Source organism: Phacochoerus africanus, chromosome 8 (assembly GCF_016906955.1).
Source record: "Phacochoerus africanus isolate WHEZ1 chromosome 8, ROS_Pafr_v1, whole genome shotgun sequence".
Lineage (NCBI taxonomy): Eukaryota > Metazoa > Chordata > Mammalia > Artiodactyla > Suidae > Phacochoerus > Phacochoerus africanus.
The window spans coordinates 42,802,573-42,822,025 of NC_062551.1; the positions used below are offsets into that span (position 1 = coordinate 42,802,573).

The following is a 19,453-nucleotide window of genomic DNA, read 5'->3' on the forward strand; positions in this document are numbered from 1 at the left end:
AATGACAAATATACAGATATAAATGAACAAAAGTTACTAAGCTTTTTAACAATGAATAATCAACAGTGTTTTGGAAGTTTGTGAAAGTTTTTGCATGTATATTTAAGGTAAAAAAAAATTCTAGATTGGGAAAAAAGTCATTATTCCTGATAATATACAAATATGTGCCTTGAAAATTATATAGGATAAACATTAGTATTTAAATAAATTTAGCATTAAAAATAACTTAATACCAAGGGCGTAAGTCACAATGGAAAAATACCCTATACATTTTGCTGAATTATCAAAAAACTGAGAAAATACTATGTACACAACAAAGGGCTAAAATCCTTAATATGTAAAGAGCTCTTACAAATCAAGAGAAGAGATCAAAGCATCTCAATTTAAAGTAGGGAAATTTATGAAAGACAAATAAACCTGCAAAGATAATGAAAAAATATCCAACCTCATCAATAAAATAGAGAAATTAAATTAAAATGGGATTCTTTTTTTTCAACCTATCAAATTAGTGAGGAAAACATAATCCTCATCATTGGTAAATATGTGGTGAAAGAGGTACTTTCATATGCTGCTCACGGGGATAAAAATTGGTACGAGATATCTGCAAAATACTACGTTAAGTATCAAGAACCAAAAGAAGTCCTGGGATTTCTCTATCATAGTAATGACATAGCAGATGAAATAAAATTTTAAGAAGTATAAGGGTATTAATGAAAGACCTTAAATATTGTAACCAATATTAAGTATCAGTTAATATTAAGAAAGACTATAACATAAAATGTTTAACTCTCAAAATAAGTAAGGAAATGTGAATTCCTGTTAGTTCCTTTAACAGAAATGTGTAGGCTTCCCCACCTTCCTGAGATGATGCTTTCTCAACCTCTCTCCGCTTTCTGTTCTCTTTTTCCATCCTTTTAAGTTTTAACTGTAGTTCTTTCATTGCTTGCTTCATTAAGTTAAGTTCAAGACTAAGGGTTTGATTTGCATTGTTTAGATGCAAATTTTCTTCTTTTAATTTCTCGAATTTTTCTTTGGTTCTTTCTATACATCTTTGACGTGTTCTACCAGTTATATCTAAAAAGGCACAGGAAAAAAGTTTTAAAACGTTGATATTTACAACTTTAAATTGAAATTACAGGAGGCTTTATTCCGAAACCCACATGAGCAACTCCTTCATGTCAGGACTCATGCTCTGCTCTTCAGTAACTAAAAGCGAATGGCCAGTACTGCAAAGAGTGACTGGTCTGCTGAGACTCCGTGTGGGCAAGGGGACGAGGGGTAACAAAGGGGAGGCAGGAGCCCACGGAGGGGCTTGCAAATCATAATCTGCAGAGTGGAGGTTTTATCATGCAGTCCACCAGAAGCCAGAAAGGCTTTTAGGCAGAAGTACCGAAAGGAACAGGCTCACTCTCAGAGCGATCCCTGAAGCCAGCAGGGAAGAAAGTGAATGGGAAGGACGCCTCGCCCAGAGGCAGAGAGACCAGTCTGGAGGCTCCCAGGGTGGGGACAGAAAGGAAAGGATGTGAAAGAAGCATTCAGGGGCGCAGACTTAGCAGAGCGCCAAAGCTGACTGGGTGTGGACAGCGAGGAAGGGACAAATCAAGGAAGAGGGCCAAGACACGTGGTTTGGAAGAATCCAGCAGACAAGGGACACAAGTTCATGCTGGCTGCTCCACTCTCAGTGCTGTTATTTGTCAGCGCACCAACTTTGAAAAGAAAGCAGACGGGGGGTCGGGGGAGGCTCAGCTCAGGACTTGGGCCTGAAGCTCCGAAGGCAGCCGCAGCTGGAGAGGATGAGGAGCCACCAGCGTGTGGTTGTACCTGAAGGCACCAGGGCGAGAAGGAAACCAGAAGCCACGAAGGATTTTAGGAAGGGGTAGCAGGAAAAAGTGGAGGAAGACAGAGAGCAACGTTCCATGAGGAGATCATAAGAGGTGAGGGCTGCAATGGGATCTGCCCAGCATGCCTCTGAATGGACGTGGAGGTGGAGGCAGAGCTTCCCGGCAGGAATGCTGGCAGCTCCAGACAGCAGACCAACAGGGACTCCCAAGGACCAAGGCGCACTTATCACCAAAGAACCATGTGAGTTAAAAGAAGTACCAAAATCAAATGACAGAGGACAGACATTCTCTCACAGCATAGTGGGTTAAGGATCCAGTGTGGGTAGTGGCTTGGGGTGCTGCCGTGGTAAGGGTTTCACCCCTGGCCCGCGGAAATTTCGTATGCCCCAGGCATGGTCAATAAAAACAAAACAAATAACAGAGGACAGAGCTGGCAGTGGGGCAAACTGTTAAGAATTTAGAATGAGTGTAGTTAAGATTCTTAGAGAGATGCTTGCCAATACTTAGTAGAAATCATGGAAATAAACAGTTTCATTAATTATGCAAATTCAGAGGATGGGCTGAGCAACAGAATACACACAACAAAGGGAGTTCCTTTTGTGGCTCAGTGGAAACAATCCGACTAGTAGACATGAGGATGCGGGTTCAATCCCTGGCCCTGCTCAGTGGGTTAAGGATCCGGTGTTGCTGTGAGCTGTGGTGTAGGTTGCAGATAAGGCTTGGATCTGGCATTGCTGTGGTGGTGGTGTAGGCTGGCAGCTGTAGCTCCAATTAGACCCCTAGCCTGGGAACCTCCATGTGCTGTGAGTGCGGCCCTAAAAAGCAAAAAAATAAATAAATAAATAAAAATAAAATAAATAAATAAAAATAATAAAAGAATACACACAACAAAGAACAAACCTGTGGGCTAGACGTTAGAGCCTCAGCAATATTCCGGAGCACAGCACCCCAAACACCAAGTGAAAACAAAGTTAATCTGACATGGAGGACAGACAAAAGCCTTGATACCCAGTAGGTTTTACAGACATGAGGCATAACAGGAAAAAATTACCAAATCCACTTTGGAAGCTAAAGAAGCTTCCCAAGCTAGAGGGCAGGGCACCCAAGAGATTATCTACGGACCTCTAAGCTCCACCTCTACCCCCTTCCCAGCAGAGCCCTCATTTGCATAGACTCCCCCCCCCCCCAGGGTCTGCCCACATCTCTCAGGTCCACCCACCCCTCCACCCGCCAGATCTGAGCACATTCCATGGGGACATACATCCATCATCCAAAGTTTGAATGTTTGGACTTTTTTTTTTTTTGCTTTTGAGGGCCACACCTGTGGCATATGGAGGTTCCCAGGCTAGGGGTCGAATTGGAGCACAGCAACACAGGATCTGAGCCGTGTCTGCAACCTACACCACAGCTCGTGGCAACGCTGGATTTTTAACCCGCTGAGCAAGGCCAGGGATCGAACCCACAACCTCATGGTTACTAGTGGGATTCGTTTCCACTTCACTACAACGGGAACTCCAGGACCCTCTCTTTTAAGATAAAGGTGGAAGCTCAGCAAATGGCTCTCTCTTCCCAATTTTGATAACTGAACAAAAGCAACAGTCTTTTCAGAAAAAAAAAAAGTGATTGTTATTTTATGTGAGATTATTCTGGGTATTCTCTAAAACAATAACCTTTTCAATTACAATGAAATTCAAAAGGCAAATACCTGGAGAAGGTGGAGGTTTCTCACATAACGGTGGCTTTTCATCCTAGGGAAGAAAAAAACACGAGAGCGATGAATGAAGAGTCTCAGCATCTTCCAAAAGTGGACTGGCACAAGCAGCTAGGTCATCACATAGCAACTATTTAAGTACTTTTCACCCCCTTCATTTTGGCTCTTGTAGTTGCTAGTTTGTTGTAGCTTTAGAAACATTTAATGTTCTCTCTCTCTCTCTGGACTGAATCCTAATTTTAAGGCTCTTCCCTTCTTGGCAGTAAGGGAAGCCCTGCTGTCTTCCTGCATTTTTGGCCATGAGTTCAGTCACTGTGTCTTTTGTTATCATTACTGAAGTGTAGATGATTTGCAACACTGTATTAGTTTCACGATGTGTAGCAAAGTGGGTCAGTTATACACCTTTTTGTCCAATTCTTTTACATTACAGGTTATTACAAGATATCGAATACAATCCCCTATGCTAAACAGTACATCCTTGTTGCTTATCTATTTTATACATAGTAGTGTCTATCTGTTAATCCCATACTCCTAATTTATCCTTCTCCTTCATCCCCTTTGGTAACTGTAAGTTTCTTTCCTATGTTTGTGAGTTTATTTCTGTTTTCTAAATAAGTTCATTTGTATTTTTTTTTAGACTCCTCATATAAATGATTCATACAATAGTTGTTTTTGTCTGGCGTACTTCACTCAATATGACAGTCTCTAGATCCATCCATGTTGCTGCAAATGGCATTATTTCATTCTTTTTTATGGCAAAATAATATTCCACTGTGTATATATACTACATATACATCCATTCACCTGTTGATGGACGTTTAGGTTGTTTCCATGTCTTGCATATTGGAAATAGTCCTGCAATGAACACTGGGGTGTATGTATCTTTTCAAGTTAGAGTTTTCATCTTTTCTGGACATATACCCAGGAGTAGGACAGCTGGGTCATATGGTAACTCTTTTTAGTTTTTTAAGTGGCTGCACCAATGGCCGCACCAATTTACATTCTCACCAACAGTGTAGGAGGGTTCCCGTTTCTCCACACCCTCTCCAGCAATTGTTATTTGTAGTCAGTCACTCTGTTTACATTCAGGTCCCATGAGTGACACGCCATCAGTTCACAGTCTAAAGCATAGGTATGACTGGAGGTGCTGAGCAGAGATGCACAGAGCAAACTCCAATTGGCCTTTTCCCCTTGGGATGTGTAAAAAGACCTCAGAAGCTACAGAGAAGCATGTTTTCAAAGTGCTAAGAGAGTAATATAAGGTTCTCCTTTTCAACCCAAAACCTAGAGCGAAGGGATGGCTTTGACTTTTGTTCACTTTTTTCATTACACATCAGTCTGATACAAAGTTTCTAATTTCTGCTAAAAAAGTAGATAAGGTTATAAATTAACTCTACTGAGAAGTCTTTAATTTTTAAACTCCTATGACATTGCAGAATTAAAAACTTAAGGTGAACTATTTCCATTTCCACAAATTGGTTACTGTCTATTCATTCTACAAACTAGAATGGAAGTGTAATTTCTAATTGCTCAACACATTACATTCATTTTAAACTAGGCGAAACATCAGTTTCTTTACGTTTTAAAAATATTTTTTAAAAAGCATTCAATGGAGGAGTTCCTGTCGTGGCTCAGTGGTTAACGAATCCGACTACGAACCATGAGGTTGCGGGTTTGACCCCTGGCCTTGCTCAGTGGGTTAAGGATCCAGCGTTGCCATGAGCTGTGTGTGGTGTAGGTCACAGACGCGGCTCGGATCTTGTGTTGCTATGGCTCTGGTGTAGGCCGATGGCTACAGCTCTGATTAAACCCCTAGCCTGGGAACTGCCATATGCCGAGGGAGCAGCCCTAGAAAAGGCAAAAAGACAAAAAAAAAAAAAAGCATTCAATGGAAAAGAATTCTCAAGGGAAGTTTTCTCCCCCATAAATCACAAAAGTTGTTTTGAAATTATGGTGGAAATTCTATTTATTGAAGAAATCAGTTTTAAAAAAGCTCCCGTTATGGCTCAGTGGTAATGAATCCGACTAGTATCCATGAGGACACGGGTTCAATCCCTGGTCTCGCTCAGTGGGTTGAGGATTCGGCACTGCTGTGAGTTGTGGTGTAGGTGGCAAACGTGGCTAGATCCTGCATGGCCGTGGCTGTGGTGCAGGCCAGCAGATACAGCTTCAATTCCATCCCTAGCCTGGGAAATTCCATATGCCACAGGTGCAGCCCTAAAAAGATTAAAAAAAAAAAAAAAAAAAAAAGCTATTCTTACCTTTAAATTCAGAAGAGAATGTTTACCATCTGATTGAAAGAGAGAGAGAAAAAGCAGATAAAGACATCTGACAACTCAGAAGAGTACAATCTTGGGAATGCTCCCTCTTAGGAATCCTTCTACAGATAAACTAAACAAGACCCAGGGTGGGGCAGCCTTCATAAGGTCACAGCCAGAGCTCGGCAGGCGCCCAGCTCACAACTACCCATCTCTCCCCCGGCTGGTTCCTGAGCACCTTCAGGGGCTCACATGACAGCAGAGCTAAGACCAGACTCCTCAGTGTAACTGAGCCTCCCTCGCCTTCCCAACACCCTCTGCCAGGGTCCTCCCCGTGTTCCACCCGCCGTTGCCCAGATGGGCTAAGGCTCCATCCTTCTCTGCCTCCACTGCCTGGAAACAGCATTCGCCTTGGTCAGATGCTGGTGCCAGGACCAAAGGACGTCACGGTCCCAGCTTCTTGGCTGGGTACTGTTAGGACACAGAGTGGTGTGCCAGGCTGGTAGAACTGGAGGCTTGAGCCTTGAGACTATAATTATCAGCTAGCATTTACGGAGGACATTGTGCTTCGTGCATGACGAAATGTAATCCTTACAAAAATCGGATGAGAAGGGCACTCAGTCTCAGGAGAGGTGGGGTTAAGGATCTCAGCCAAGCCTCTCGCCACCTGGAAATGACGGAACCCAAACACTAAAAGCTAGTGTTTCTGATGCATTGTCCAAGGGTTACTCACATCGGACTCTCCAAAGAGCTTGTTAAAAAGACCCTCTGGGCCCCAGGCCAAAGTCACTGACTTTGAGTTTGGGGTTGGTGTGGGGCCTTTTTCACAAGTGTTCAGGGGTTTTTAATCCCCATCACAAACCCAAATCCAGTGTGGGAGCTGCACTCTCTCCCAGCTACTACCTGTGCTCCAAGTTCATGTTACTGGATATCACTGCCTTTCAGCTTCAAATCCACTTTTCAAAAAACATTTTAAAATAATAGTTCATTTACAACGTTCTGTCAATTTCTGCTGTACAGCAAAGTGACCCAGTCAAACATATATGTAACATTCTTTTTCTCATATTATCTTCTATCATGTTCTATCCCAAGAGATTGAACACAGTTCCCTGTGCTGTACAGCAGGACCTTGTTGCTTACCCACTCTAAATGTCATAGCTTGCATCTACTAACCCCACACTCCCTGTCCATCCCATTCCCTCCCCACTCCCCCTTGGCAACCATAAGTCTGTTCTCCATGTCTGTGAGTCTGTTTCTGTTCTGAAGATAGGTTCATTTGTGTTGTATTTTACATTCCATGTGTAGGTGATATCATACGGTTTTGTCTTCCTCTTTCTAACCCATGTCACTTAGAATGAGAATCTCTAGTTGCATCCATGCTGTTACAAATGGCATTATTCCGTTCTTTTTATGGCTGAGTAGTATTCCATTGTGTATATGTACCACCAAATCTACCTTCATTGCCTTGACAGGTGGTGCAATAATACACTGCATCAGTAGAGGGCGCAGAAGAGACAGTGGAGAAGGAAGGGGTGCTGTCTCCATGCCTCTCTCCCTCCTCCTTCCCTCTTTCCAGGTGGCCAGCAGTACCTCCCTATGGGTGACTTCTCCTGGAACGCCCCTGGAGAGGGCAGCTTTCCAGTGAGTTCTGTTAGCACCACGCCTCTCAGCTAACTTCTCCACCTGCCAGTGTGGGCCATGGCTACACCTTCTCCAATGTCCGCAGGGAACCACAGCACAGAGGTGCAACGGCTACATGTTCCCCCAATTAACCAATATTTATTGCTATGAAACACTTTCATGTTAAATAAAAAACTGTTTTACCTTTTTCTCGTGTGCTCTCTGGTATAAGAGGTGATCCTGGAAACCCATCTTGTTCAGAAATATTTGCCTCATCTTCACTGTCCGTCCCATATGACGATGGAATCTTTTTGTTACAAAAGACAAAGGAACAAACATGTGATAACTGCTATCTGTATGAAATTTCCTCCCGACAGATTCAAATGCCTTATTCCATACCTTCTCCATTGCTACCCCTTCTCTGAGACACAAAAGGACCACACCTGGCAAGGCTGGATGAAACCTCGAGGCCCTCAGGAAAAGCCCAGTGGTCAAGGCAAGGGCACCCAAATTACGCTTAAGCTGCTGAGGACTTTACAGCCCACCTTCCGTCTATGCTATGTGGGCAGCTTCCCTTCCTCATTCCTGCCAGGGACCAACCCAGGAAAGGGCCCCCTTCCGCCTGCTCTGCGTAGCACCTGATACCACCCTGCCCTGTTACTGATGCTGTGCCATTCATCGCCAAGGGGGACAAGGGCTGCCAACCTGCCCTCTGAGAATCCTCGTCCAGGCAAGGTTTGGGACCCAAGGTCCATTACGCTCGCCAGCAATGAGTCCATCGGAAACCTTTCCTGATGGAACGGAACTCTCCCTCCACTGTCTATGAGTATCTCATATGCAGGTTCCATGAATGGGGGCAGGGCTATAGAGCTGTGCTGCCCGGATGAGCAGGATACCACTGGCAAAGCTCTCGGGGCGGGGACAGAGGCGGCCCAGGGGAAGAACAGTCTTGTACACTCAAGCTGTGACTGGTGCTCCCTGGTGGCTTCCCTCTGCTATCCTGATTCTTGAGTAAAATCTTGCTAATGTGATCAGCTTGGCTTAGCTGTGCTATGTGGCAGGCAGTGGAAGGGCCATTCCCGTGGCTGGCAGGCAGGAGGCAGCACGGACCAGCAAGATGTCCATGAGAAGGGGCATTTCAGAGCCAAGAGCTAAGGCTCACAGGTGCCCCCCAGGCTTTGGGAAAGGGGCTCCAGGTGACCGGGCTTGGAACGGCAGAAAGGTCCCCCACAATATTCATCATGTGAAGAAATTAAAAAGAAATGACCTCTTAGTTTTTATCTTCTAGGAACCATCTGACTTGTTCACCCCGTCAAAAATATATCAAGCCACTCACTTTTATCAAGGAAAGATGAAAATGCTAAGGGGACTCAGTTACGATCATAAAGATACCCTATTTTGGAAAACTGCTTGGCAGTATCTACTAGTACGAAGGCTGACGTAGACATGCTCTATGATGATACACATACCAGTCATCGGTATATACGAGTGGCATCCACCCAGCAGAAATATACATACAGGAGTTCCTGTTGTGGCTTAGTGGGTTAAGAACACGACAAGTATCAATGAGGATGCGGGTTCGGTCCCCGGCTTTCCTCAGTGGATCAAGGATGCTGTGAGCTATGGTGTAGGTCACAGATACGGATCAGATCCTATGTAGCTGTGGCTGTGGTTGTGGCCTGTGGCTACAGCTCCAATTCAACCCCTTGCCTGGGAACTTCCATATGCTGCATGGAAAAAAAAAAAAAGAAAAAAGAAAGAAAAAAAGAAATACACACACACACACAAATGTTCACAGCCTCAAACTGGAAACAACCAAATATTCATCATCGATAAAATAAATAATTGGATGTTACAGCTGTAAAATGGGATATTATACAGCAGTAACAGTGAACAATGGCTACATACAATGGAAGACTCTCAATAACTCCAAAGATACATACTATATGATTAAATTCATAGAATTTTCAGAATAGGCAAGACAGGCAATTTTCTAAGATCTAATCTACTCTTGGAGTCAGGGCAGTGGTTAACCCTGGGGGGTAGTGGCAACTCTTCTTGGTCACAAAGGGGGACTTCTGGGGTCCTAGTAGGGTTGTTGTTTTTCTTTTCATCTGGGTGGGGGGCACTTTGTGAAAATTCACTGAGCTGTACACGTACAGCTTCTGTGCCTTGTGTGCACATTTAATACATCAATAAATAAGCCTTAAGAATTTGCAACAATAGTCTAAAAACGCTCTGATTTAAAAGTTTTAATTTAAAACATTGTTTAAACTACCAAATACTTCTGAGTGTGAAAATCACCTTGGAAACTAAAACAGGAAATTATTTGGGTGCTGAAGGGAAGAGGAGGAGGCCAGCCAATCCAGCCACAGCACGGCCACCGGGGACGTGGGAGCGGCCTTTCCCACATCTGTCTGTGGCCCTGGCCTAAGCTCCTTCACCCTCCTCCTGGTAGGACGCAAACTCAGATTCTAGAAGGCAAAACGTACACGCTAGAATTTCTAGGGTAATTATTAGGGAAGAAAAAAGCCAGTATAATCTGCAGACTAGTAGAGGGAAAGAAAGAGAACTGAAAAAAAAAAACAACTCACTAATTTAAAAGAATAGAAGAGGAAAAAAGAGAGTAATAGGACAAATAAACTAAGATGGCAGATTTTTAAACTCAAATAGATCCTTATATACATTAAACATAAAAGAACTAAATGGTCCAGTAAAAAGACAAAGGAAAAGTTTGTCAAACTTGGTTAACAAAGACTACATGCTACATTGAGTTGTAACTTAATTTTTTTTCCTTTTTAGGGGCTGCATGTGCGGCATATGGAAGTTCCCAGGCTAGGGCTCAAATGGGACCGGCCCACACCACAGCCACAGCAATGATCCAAGCCGCATCTGTGATCTATACCACAGCCACAGCAACGCGGGATCCTTAACTCACTGAGTGATGCCAGGGATCGAACCTGCATCCTCATGGATACTAGTCGTTAAGAACTGAGCCATGACAGCAACTCTGTGAATTGTAATTTTAAATGAGTGAATAGTATGGTATGTGAATTATACCTCAGTAAACTTAAAAAAAAAAAAAAAAAAAAACCCTAGATGCTGTTTACAAGACACAGCTAAACAAAGGGATGTAGAAAGGTCAAAACTAAAGGATGAAAAAAAAAATAGACCATTCAAATATCAAATGAAAGAAAGACAGAGACTCACAGACACAGAGAAGAGACTTATAGTTGCCAAGGGGGAGGTGGGAGCGCGCGAGGGACTGGGAGTTTGTGGTTAGTAGATACAAACTATCACACTTATTTTCATTTTATTTTTTGCTATATAGGGTCACACCCACAGCATACAGACGTTCCCAGGCTAGGGATCTAATTGGAGCTAGCCACCAGCCTACACCACAACCACAGCAATGCCAGATCCTTAACCCATGGAGCGAGGCCAGAGATCAAACCCACATCCTCATGGATACTAGTCAGGTTTGTTACTGCTGAGTCATGACGGGAACTCCCCAAACTACTACGTTTAGAATGGCTAAGCAATGAGCTTCTACTGTACAGCACAGGAAATTATATCTGGGCTCTTAGGATAGACGATGATGCAAGATAATATAAGAAAGGGAATGTGTGTATACCTATGACTGGGTCACTTTGCTGTACAGCAGAAACTGGCACAACATTGTAACTCAACTATACTTTAATAAAAAAGAAAACAAGAAAAGAAAGAGGGAGAATGTCAGATCAAAGAGAGATTAAGGCAAAATGCCTGCTCAGAGGTAGTGAGGTTCACGCGATAGTGATAAACTGTTCAATTTATCAGGACAGTATAATTTAAAATTTGTACAAACCTAAAAATGTAGTCAGATGTAAAATAAACACACTCCATGATTCCATGCATATAAGATTCAAAAAGCTGCAAAGATAAGCTATGCTATCTTCTCTTACTTGGAAGTCAAAGCAAGATAATGGAAAACCTGGCACCACCACAAGGAAGCTGCGGCGTCTAGATTCCCGGGACTGACTTAAAAGACGGCAGTGGGAGTCCCCGTCGTGGTGCAGTGGTTAACGAATTCGCCTAGGAACCATGAGGTTGAGGGTTCGTTCCCTGCTCTTGCTCAGTGGGTTGACGATCTGGCGTTGCCGTGAGCTGTGGTGTAGGTTGCAGACGCGGCTCGGATCCAGGGTTGCTGTGGCTCTGGTGTAGGCTGGCGGCAACAGCTCCGATTAGACCCATAGCCTGGAAACCTCCCATATGCCTCGGGAGCGGCCCAAGAAATGGCAAAAAGACCAAAAAAAAAAAAAAAAAGGCAGTGATTAACCCTGGGGACGCGCAGGGTCCAGCCCCAAACGCACTGGCACCTTCCCAGATGCCCTTCCTCAGATCAACAATGCTAAGGTGAGAACCCCACCCGGAAGGCACCACACAGTCACGAGACGTGGAGCAGCACGAGGGTCCAGTTGGCTCCACCTCAGGGCAAAGTCCCGGCACGAGTGTGGTCACGATGTGCAGTGAAGCAGGGACTCACTCTGGGAGGGGAGTCGTGATTCCCAAGGTGGGGAGACCGCGTGGGCTTGCACTCGGACCTTTGTGACTCCCACCACACGCTGGACCTCCCTGATTTGGTGCTTAGTAAATGAAATAAGCGCCGGTGAATCCACGCCTCCTCACCGCTGCAAGGAGGAGCCCCCACCGCTGGAAGGCGGCAGGCTCACGGTTGATGGCTTGGTTCCTTACTTGCTAGCCTGGCCTTCTACTGCCACTACTGGGGGTCAAGTGCACGCAGAGGTGCTCGCATTGGTAGAGCTGAGTCAATAATTGACGCGCACGTACACTGACTGGGGGCGTTTCTCTATGCACGTGGATGTGTACGTGTAACTGCAGCCGACAGGGAGACTGCAGGAGTGGGGCCCACTCAGCAGTCGGTGGACCCCCTTCTGCTTGCTGAGAGGGTCCTGACTGTGTTTGGGGCAAGTGGGCTCAGTCCACAGTAATTCTCTTCCCCTTGGCCAATAATTGGTCAAGGGATGGGCTTAAGACATGGTCAGAAAACATCTATCAAATCTATGAAATTCAGAAGATGGAGAATGCCAAGAGCTGCCAAATCTCCTCGGACTTCAGGTATGCAGATGCTCTGATAATCACAAAGTGTCCCAGTTACTAAGGTCCACAGTGATGGGCGCACTGGGAGCAAGAGTGTGACGGGTCCAGGAGGTGGAGAGTCACTGCCCCAGGGCAGAAGGGAGGGTGGGAGAAGCTAAATGGAGACCTCTGAGTGAGCCCGCCTTTATAGTCCAGAATCCAGCTCTATACTCTCAGAGAAGTTCAAGACAGCACAGCCTGAAATGGGGAACCCACCGAAGAGAGCCCAGAGATCGAGAGAGAAAAGTGACGAAGCAACACAATGATGTGGGAAGTAAACTAGCAGAACTCAAAAAAAGAGAGGAAAAATAAAATGAACACAAGGCTAAAAGCCATAAAACACAGCAACAAAGTACTGAGAAGGGTAGGGAGGCTACACTGAGGAAATCGCACACGGTGATGTTGAAAAAAAATTAATTGAGTTTAAAAAAAAAAAAAAAGACCTGGACAACAGATAAAGGACAACCAACAAATGCATCACTCGTGCTCCTCAAGGAGAACGGCATGAACAGATGACAAAATCAGTCAAAGATCTAATAAAAGAGGGAGGAAATAGTCCCTAGAAGTAACAGAGGGAGATGAAAAGCTATCTCTGTGGAATTAAAGCATATAAACCAAATTTCAGGGGGAAAAAAAGGAAAGACAATAATAAACACCATGATTAATCCTGGGGAAATCAGTAAACTCCAAAGGACAGAGAGTGAACCGGCAGAAAAATCATTTGCCCTCCAAGGGCAGAAGACAGCTGTCACTCTCGGCAGGCCTCGCGCCGTCCTGTACGTTTCCTTTGTAGCATTTCTCATAATTGTAATGGGTTAACTATTAATCATGTGACGATGGACTCTGTCTCTTCCTGACTCTCCAGCACCCAGCACAATGCCTGGTGCTCAGCAGATGCTCGACAGATAAACAGTGACTTATTTAGCCCCAAAACAGTTTCCTCTCTAACGCAGTCCTGTATAGGATGAACAAGCTGAGGCACAGAGAAGTTACCTGACTTCTCAGGCCATACAACTGGGAAGCAGAGATGCTGACACTCGGACTCAGGTCTCTGAGGGCCCACAGCACCGCTTTCTTCACTGGGCTCCAAGATGGCGCAAACTGGCTACAATTCACGCACCCCACTCCCCCTTTCGCCTTACTTTTGGGTGGCACCAACAAGAGAACTGCTGAAAACAAGACTTGCTTTCCATTTCTTAGGCCATTTCTGAGCGGGTGCACACTTGCCATGAAGGTGTTTGCCCAAACTACCCTGAAACACAGAGAGAAGCATGAGGTAGAAACACAGCCAAAGTGCCAGAGGTGGGTTGGTCTGTTCCCTTAGCTTACTGGTTTTGATTAAAAAATAATAAAATGATAAATTATTTACTTCAGATTACAGAATGTGAAGATAAGGAAGGCAATTTTACTTTTTTTTTTGAAATTAAAACACACCCCATAGGCAGTATTTCCCTCAGAGCTAGTGCCATCTAGTGGTTAAATAGCAGTTTTACAGGCTCTGCACATCCATTCTTTTCAGACACATATTTTAATCACATAATAAATTTAAGAATAATCAATTTTGAAAAAAGCTTTATGTCTAAGAAATATTCTTTTTTTTTTTCTTTTTAGGGCTGTACCCATGGCATGTGGAGGTTCCCAGGCTAGGGTTGAATCAGAGCTGTAGCCACTGGCCTACACCACAGCCACAGCCACGCCAGATCCGAGCCACGTCTGTGACCTACACCACAGCTCACAGCAATGCCAGATCCTTAACCCACTGAGTGAGGCCAGGGGTCGAACCCGTAACCTCATGGTTCCTAGTCATATTTGTTTTTGTTGTGCCATAATGGGAACTCCTAAGAAATGTTCTTTATAGGCACAGACTATGAATATACATTTTTTTCTAAACAGGTTAAACTGGTTGCTTTGATCTGAATCCTGGCTTTGCCATCAGGTGGTTTTTTGGATGATCTCGGGCAAGTCACTTATCCTATTTCTGCACACATTTACCCCGCAGGGCGAGACGTAAACGAACTGGCATGTGCGAGCAACCTAGCATGTAGCAGATGCTCAGAAAAGGTCAACGTGTCTTCCTCCCTCCACTGCACAAATTGTAAGGCTGCGGGAAACTGAAATCCCCTGCCAGCGTAAGGGCCCTTGCATTCACACTGTGAATGGCCAGGATGATGCTCAGGTTACGGTGAGATTTTTCAGCTACTAGAACTCCCCCTCTGGCTCCTGGGCTGCACAGAAAGGGGGAGACTGGCATGCATGTACTGCTGGTGGGAAGGCAAATGGGAACCATTCCTTTGGAGGATGATTCAGCAATGCCAACAACTACACAGAGGTACACGGAGCACATGTGCAAGGGAGTAACCTAAACATTCATCGGCGGGTGGGTAGATAAATAAATTAATGTGTATCCAGGCCCAAACTGCAATGCTGAGCCAAAAAGCCAAGAGGTGGAAAGGGTGGTTTAGTATGGTGACCTCTGTACAATTGAAGATTTATATCTAGCAATATATTTACTGACACTTGTAGGAAAAGAATAAAAAAAGGTTTCTAGAACACATCCCAAATCCAAGAAAAGATGGCTTCCAGGGACGGAGCAGATGGGAGACAAAGATTTCAACCCTATTTGTAATTTTATGTCTTTTATTAACAAATCTGGAGTTCCCGTCGTGGCGCAGTGGTTAACGAAACCGACTAGGAACCAGGAGGTTGCGGGTTTGATTCCTGGCCTCTTTCAGTGGGTTAAGGATCCGGCATTGCCGTGAGCTGTGGTGTAAGTCGCAGACCTGGCTCAGATCTGATGTTGCTCTGGCCCTGGCGTAGGTGGGCAGCAACAGCTCCGATTAGACCCCTAGCCTGGGAACCCCCATATGCCACAAATGTGGCCTTAGAAAAGACCAAAAAAAAAAAAAAAAAAAAAGAAAATCTAAGATGTCAATATTTGCTCATTCTGGAGAATGAGAATACTAATGTGCCATATTATTTTCTACTCCTCATGGGGGTGGGGGGACTGGCTTATAGAAAATGTACCTGCTCAGCTTTAACAGACAGTGTCAATTGGTTCCTCAAAGTGGTGGTACCAACTTCCACTCCCACAGCAAGAGAGAGCTCCCCCGTATCCTCACCAACCCTTGACAGCGTTAGTTTTATTTTCAAATTTTAAAATTAAAAAAAAATTTCTGTATTCACATGGGTCCTAGAGCCACCACAACAGACTTGCCTAAAATGGAAACTGCTTGACCTGGAAATGACAAGGGAGGTTGCACAGGTCACTATAATCTCTCTCCTCTAAGGGAAATGTAGTAGCAAGCTTCACTTCCCAAAGAGTTAAGTGTGGAGTCCCCGCTGTGGCACAGTGGGTTAAGAACCCGACTGCAGTGGCTAGGGTCGGCGCGGAAGCATGGGTTCAATCTCTGGCCCATCATGTGCCACAGGTATGGCCATAAAATTTTTAACAAGGGGAGTTCGCATCATGGCCCAGTGGAAATGAATCTGACTAGCATCCATGAGGACGCAGGTTCAATCCCTGGCCTCACTCAGTGGGTTAAGTATCAGGCATTGCTGTGAGCTGTAGTGTAGATCACAGATGTGGCTTGGATCTGGCATTGCTATAGCTGTGGTGTAGGCTGACGGCTTCAACTCTGATTGGATCCTAGCCTGTGAACCTCCATTTATCTCCAGTGTGGCCCTAAAAAAAAACAAAACCATAAAACCCCACAAAACACTAGCCAGGAAATGTGCATACTGAGGGGCAGTGGAGCTCTTGTAGGCCTTTGAGAGGCCTGGGCCAGACCTCCTTTGGGTTCTTGGCAGCTGTCTGCCGGTCCAGTGCTCCTTGGTGTAGCGAAACCTAACTGCATGTTAAAGTCTAGATATGCTAGGAGTTCCCTGGTGGCTCAGCAGGTTAAGGCTCTGACATTGTCACTGTGGTGGCTCTGGTTACTGCTCTGGCATGGGTTCAATCCCTGGCCTAGGAACTACCATATGCTGTGGGTGTGGCCAAGAAAACCAAAACAAGTACTAGAAAGTGATGGTTAGTTCCTAAACATTTGCATATGGATTCCTCAAAATAAGTTCCCTAAGGTCATTTAAAATGTGGTTCAATATAGGGAAGGATAGGAATTCCCTAGTGGCTCCCTGGGTTAAGGATCTAGCGTGGTCACTGCTGTGGCCTGGGAACTTCTGCATGTCTGGGGTGTGGCCAAAAAAAAAGTGAAGGATAACCAGTGGATAGAGTTTGAGGCTGCAAATCTGATAGTCACTATGAATAACACGTTACAGTGATGTTAAAAAGAGAGAAATGAAAAAGAAATTATGGGGCTGTCTTCTGCCATTAAAGAAATGATGCTAACCAGTTTCGAAGACCCTAGGATCGCTGAGTTTAAACCAGAGCACCTGGGCAATGGGGGAGAAACGGGATCCTTCAACTTCTCTAGAACCTCAGTTCCCTGACGTGTGACAGGGCGATAAATGGAACCCGTCCCCAAGACAGCAGGAGATCAATGCATGTAAGCTTGAACTAGATCCTCACGTACGGTAAGCACTCAAAGAATGTCCAGTACTACAGACAGACAAGTCACAATACTCCTCTTGTCAGGCATGAATTTGAAGAAACACTGCAACATGCACAATGATATAGAAAAGTGACAGGAAAATTAGCATGGTAGGGTCAAAGGAAAGAGCAGGCTGACTAGCATCAGATGGAAATCGACATTAAGAAGGTGAAGATGGGAGTTCTTGTCATGGCGCAGTGGTTAACAAACCTGACTAGGAACCATGAGGTTGCAGGTTTGATCCCTGGCCTCGCTCAGTGGGTTAAGGATCTGGCGTTGCCGTGAGCAGTGGTGTAGGTTGCAGATGCAACTCAGATCCAGCATGGCTGTGGCCGGTGGCTACAGCTCCGATTCAACCTGTAGCCTGGGAACCTCCATATGCCATGGGTGCGGCCCTAAAAAGCAAAAAAAAAAAAAAAAAAAAGAAGAAGAAGAAGAAGAACACAAAGTTTTATCTCTGTCTTTGAGGGACTTGTCTTAAAAGATAAAGGAAAGAGTTTTCGACATTAGCCTAATAAGACAGAAAATGAGATTGGACATGTTAAAACAATAAGCCTCCAAACAAAAGCTATTCAAAGCAGAAAAGAAAAAGGAAAGTCCTTACTAATGCACTGGACACACATCGTGGGTTAACATCAAGGTGCAGAGGAATTGCTGGACGCACCTGATTTCTGTGGGGCAGGGCATACAGGGCACTGCTGAGACCCTCCTCTTCTCTGGGAACACTGGCGTCCTTGTGGCTGGATGACAGGTGTGTGTCAGTGTCCTCTTTGTCCTCGTAGCCCAGCATTTCAAAGGACGGCAAAGATCTTCCCGTCTCATTCTGCCACTGCGGTCTGTAGCAGCACGTTCAAGAGCAAAACCAACAAACGCCCAGTGATATGTACATGTGTTAAACGCACGGCCTCTAAGAGCCACCATGAAGTATTCCAACCACATCACAAAATATATAGAAGCTAAATGGTGAACCCATCCACTATGCCATCTCTCTGGACACTCTGAGCATTTTTCCTGAGCTTTTCACCTAGGTTTTTACAGTGATCATGACTGCACACCATACCATGTGCCTCCTCGTTAACAGGTGAGGTCAACGTAAAAGGCAAGAGCAGATACATCAGTTTAGGCAGCCAGCCCCCCCAGTCAGCTCCTCCCCACCCCCCGGTTTCACTCTCACAAATAACCCTGTCATGAACATCAACATCAATCTCTTGTGTATTTAGGACGAGTCTCATTAAATGAACCACCATATGGAGAACTGCTGAGTCCAACACTGTGAATATTTCATGGGTCCACATGCAGCTGCACACAATCATTTCCCCAGCCTGTGACTAGGGGGGTAGTAATCCCCTAAAACTTGCCAAAAGAATTGAAATCTCACCGTAAAAATATGCATTTGTTACCGAGACTGGATTTTTTTTTTTTTTTTTAACTAGATGTTTGTATGTTGTTGTTGTTTTCGTCTTTTTGTCTTTTTAGGGCCGCACCCGCAGCATATGGAGGTTCCCAGGCTCGGGGTCTAATCCGACTTACAGCTGCCGGCCTACCCCACAGCCACAGCCACAGCAGAGCTGGGCTGCGTCTGCGACCTACACCACAGCTCACAGCAACAGTGGATCCTTAACCCACTGAGCGAAGCCAGGGATCGAACCCACGTCCTCATGGATGCTAGTCAGGTTTGTTGACCACTGAGCCAGGACGGGAACTCCGAGGCCGGATACCATTCTGTGTGTGAGCCCTGGTTACTCCGTTATGAACTGTCCACTCGTGTCCTTGGCCCCTTTATCTACTCTGCTTCTAGTATGTCCATTCCGATTTGAAACTATCTTTCCCATCTACTACAAGTAAAACACTGACTTTGTATTTACTATAAATATCTTCCTATTCTATTCATTTTATTTTGGCTATATAGACTTTTCTTCTTTTTCTTGTTTTGGCCTCACCCACAGCCTGTGGAAGTTCCCAGGCCAGGCAGCAATGCCAGCGCCACAGCAGCGACACCACCAGATCCTTAACCTGCTGCACCACCAGGGAATTCCAGTGTAGATTTAACACAGAGATGATTAAAAAAACTGGTGTGTGGTAGGGAGATGACTATATTCAATATCCTGTGATAAACCATAATGGAAAAAAATATGAAAAAGAAGGTATATATGACTGAATCGCTTTGCTGTACAACAGAAATAATCACATTCTAAATCAACTATACTTCAATAAAGTGAATTTTTTTTAACCTCCCAAACTCTTGGCTTTTCTGTGTCTTTCTTTTTTTTTTGGGCTGCACCCACAGCACATGGAGGTGCCCAGGCTGGGGGTCAAATCGGGGCTGTAGCCACTGGC

The 19,453-nt window shown here is 44.8% G+C and overlaps 1 protein-coding gene across 5 annotated transcripts in view; it reads right to left on the reverse strand.

The window, feature by feature from the left end:
- The window catches only part of CEP89 (centrosomal protein 89), an 81,013-nt gene that overhangs the window by 46,912 nt on the left and 14,648 nt on the right, over window positions 1-19,453 (reverse strand). For 4 of the 5 annotated variants that reach the window (XR_007136358.1, XM_047790807.1, XM_047790808.1 and 1 more), the window contains exons 4-8: window positions 17,781-17,952; window positions 7,635-7,737; window positions 5,814-5,842; window positions 3,547-3,589; window positions 856-1,074 (exon numbers count right to left, since the gene is read on the reverse strand). Coding sequence is in view for 4 of the 5 variants with exons in the window: in XM_047790807.1 (XP_047646763.1) it covers window positions 856-1,074; window positions 3,547-3,589; window positions 5,814-5,842; window positions 7,635-7,737; window positions 17,781-17,952 (566 nt within the window). In the remaining variant the exon portion in view is untranslated. Of the gene's footprint in view, window positions 1-855; window positions 1,075-3,546; window positions 3,590-5,813; window positions 5,843-7,634; window positions 7,738-13,711; window positions 13,806-17,780; window positions 17,953-19,453 lie in introns of those variants that run through there. The other variant, XM_047790809.1, reaches the window with a different exon arrangement.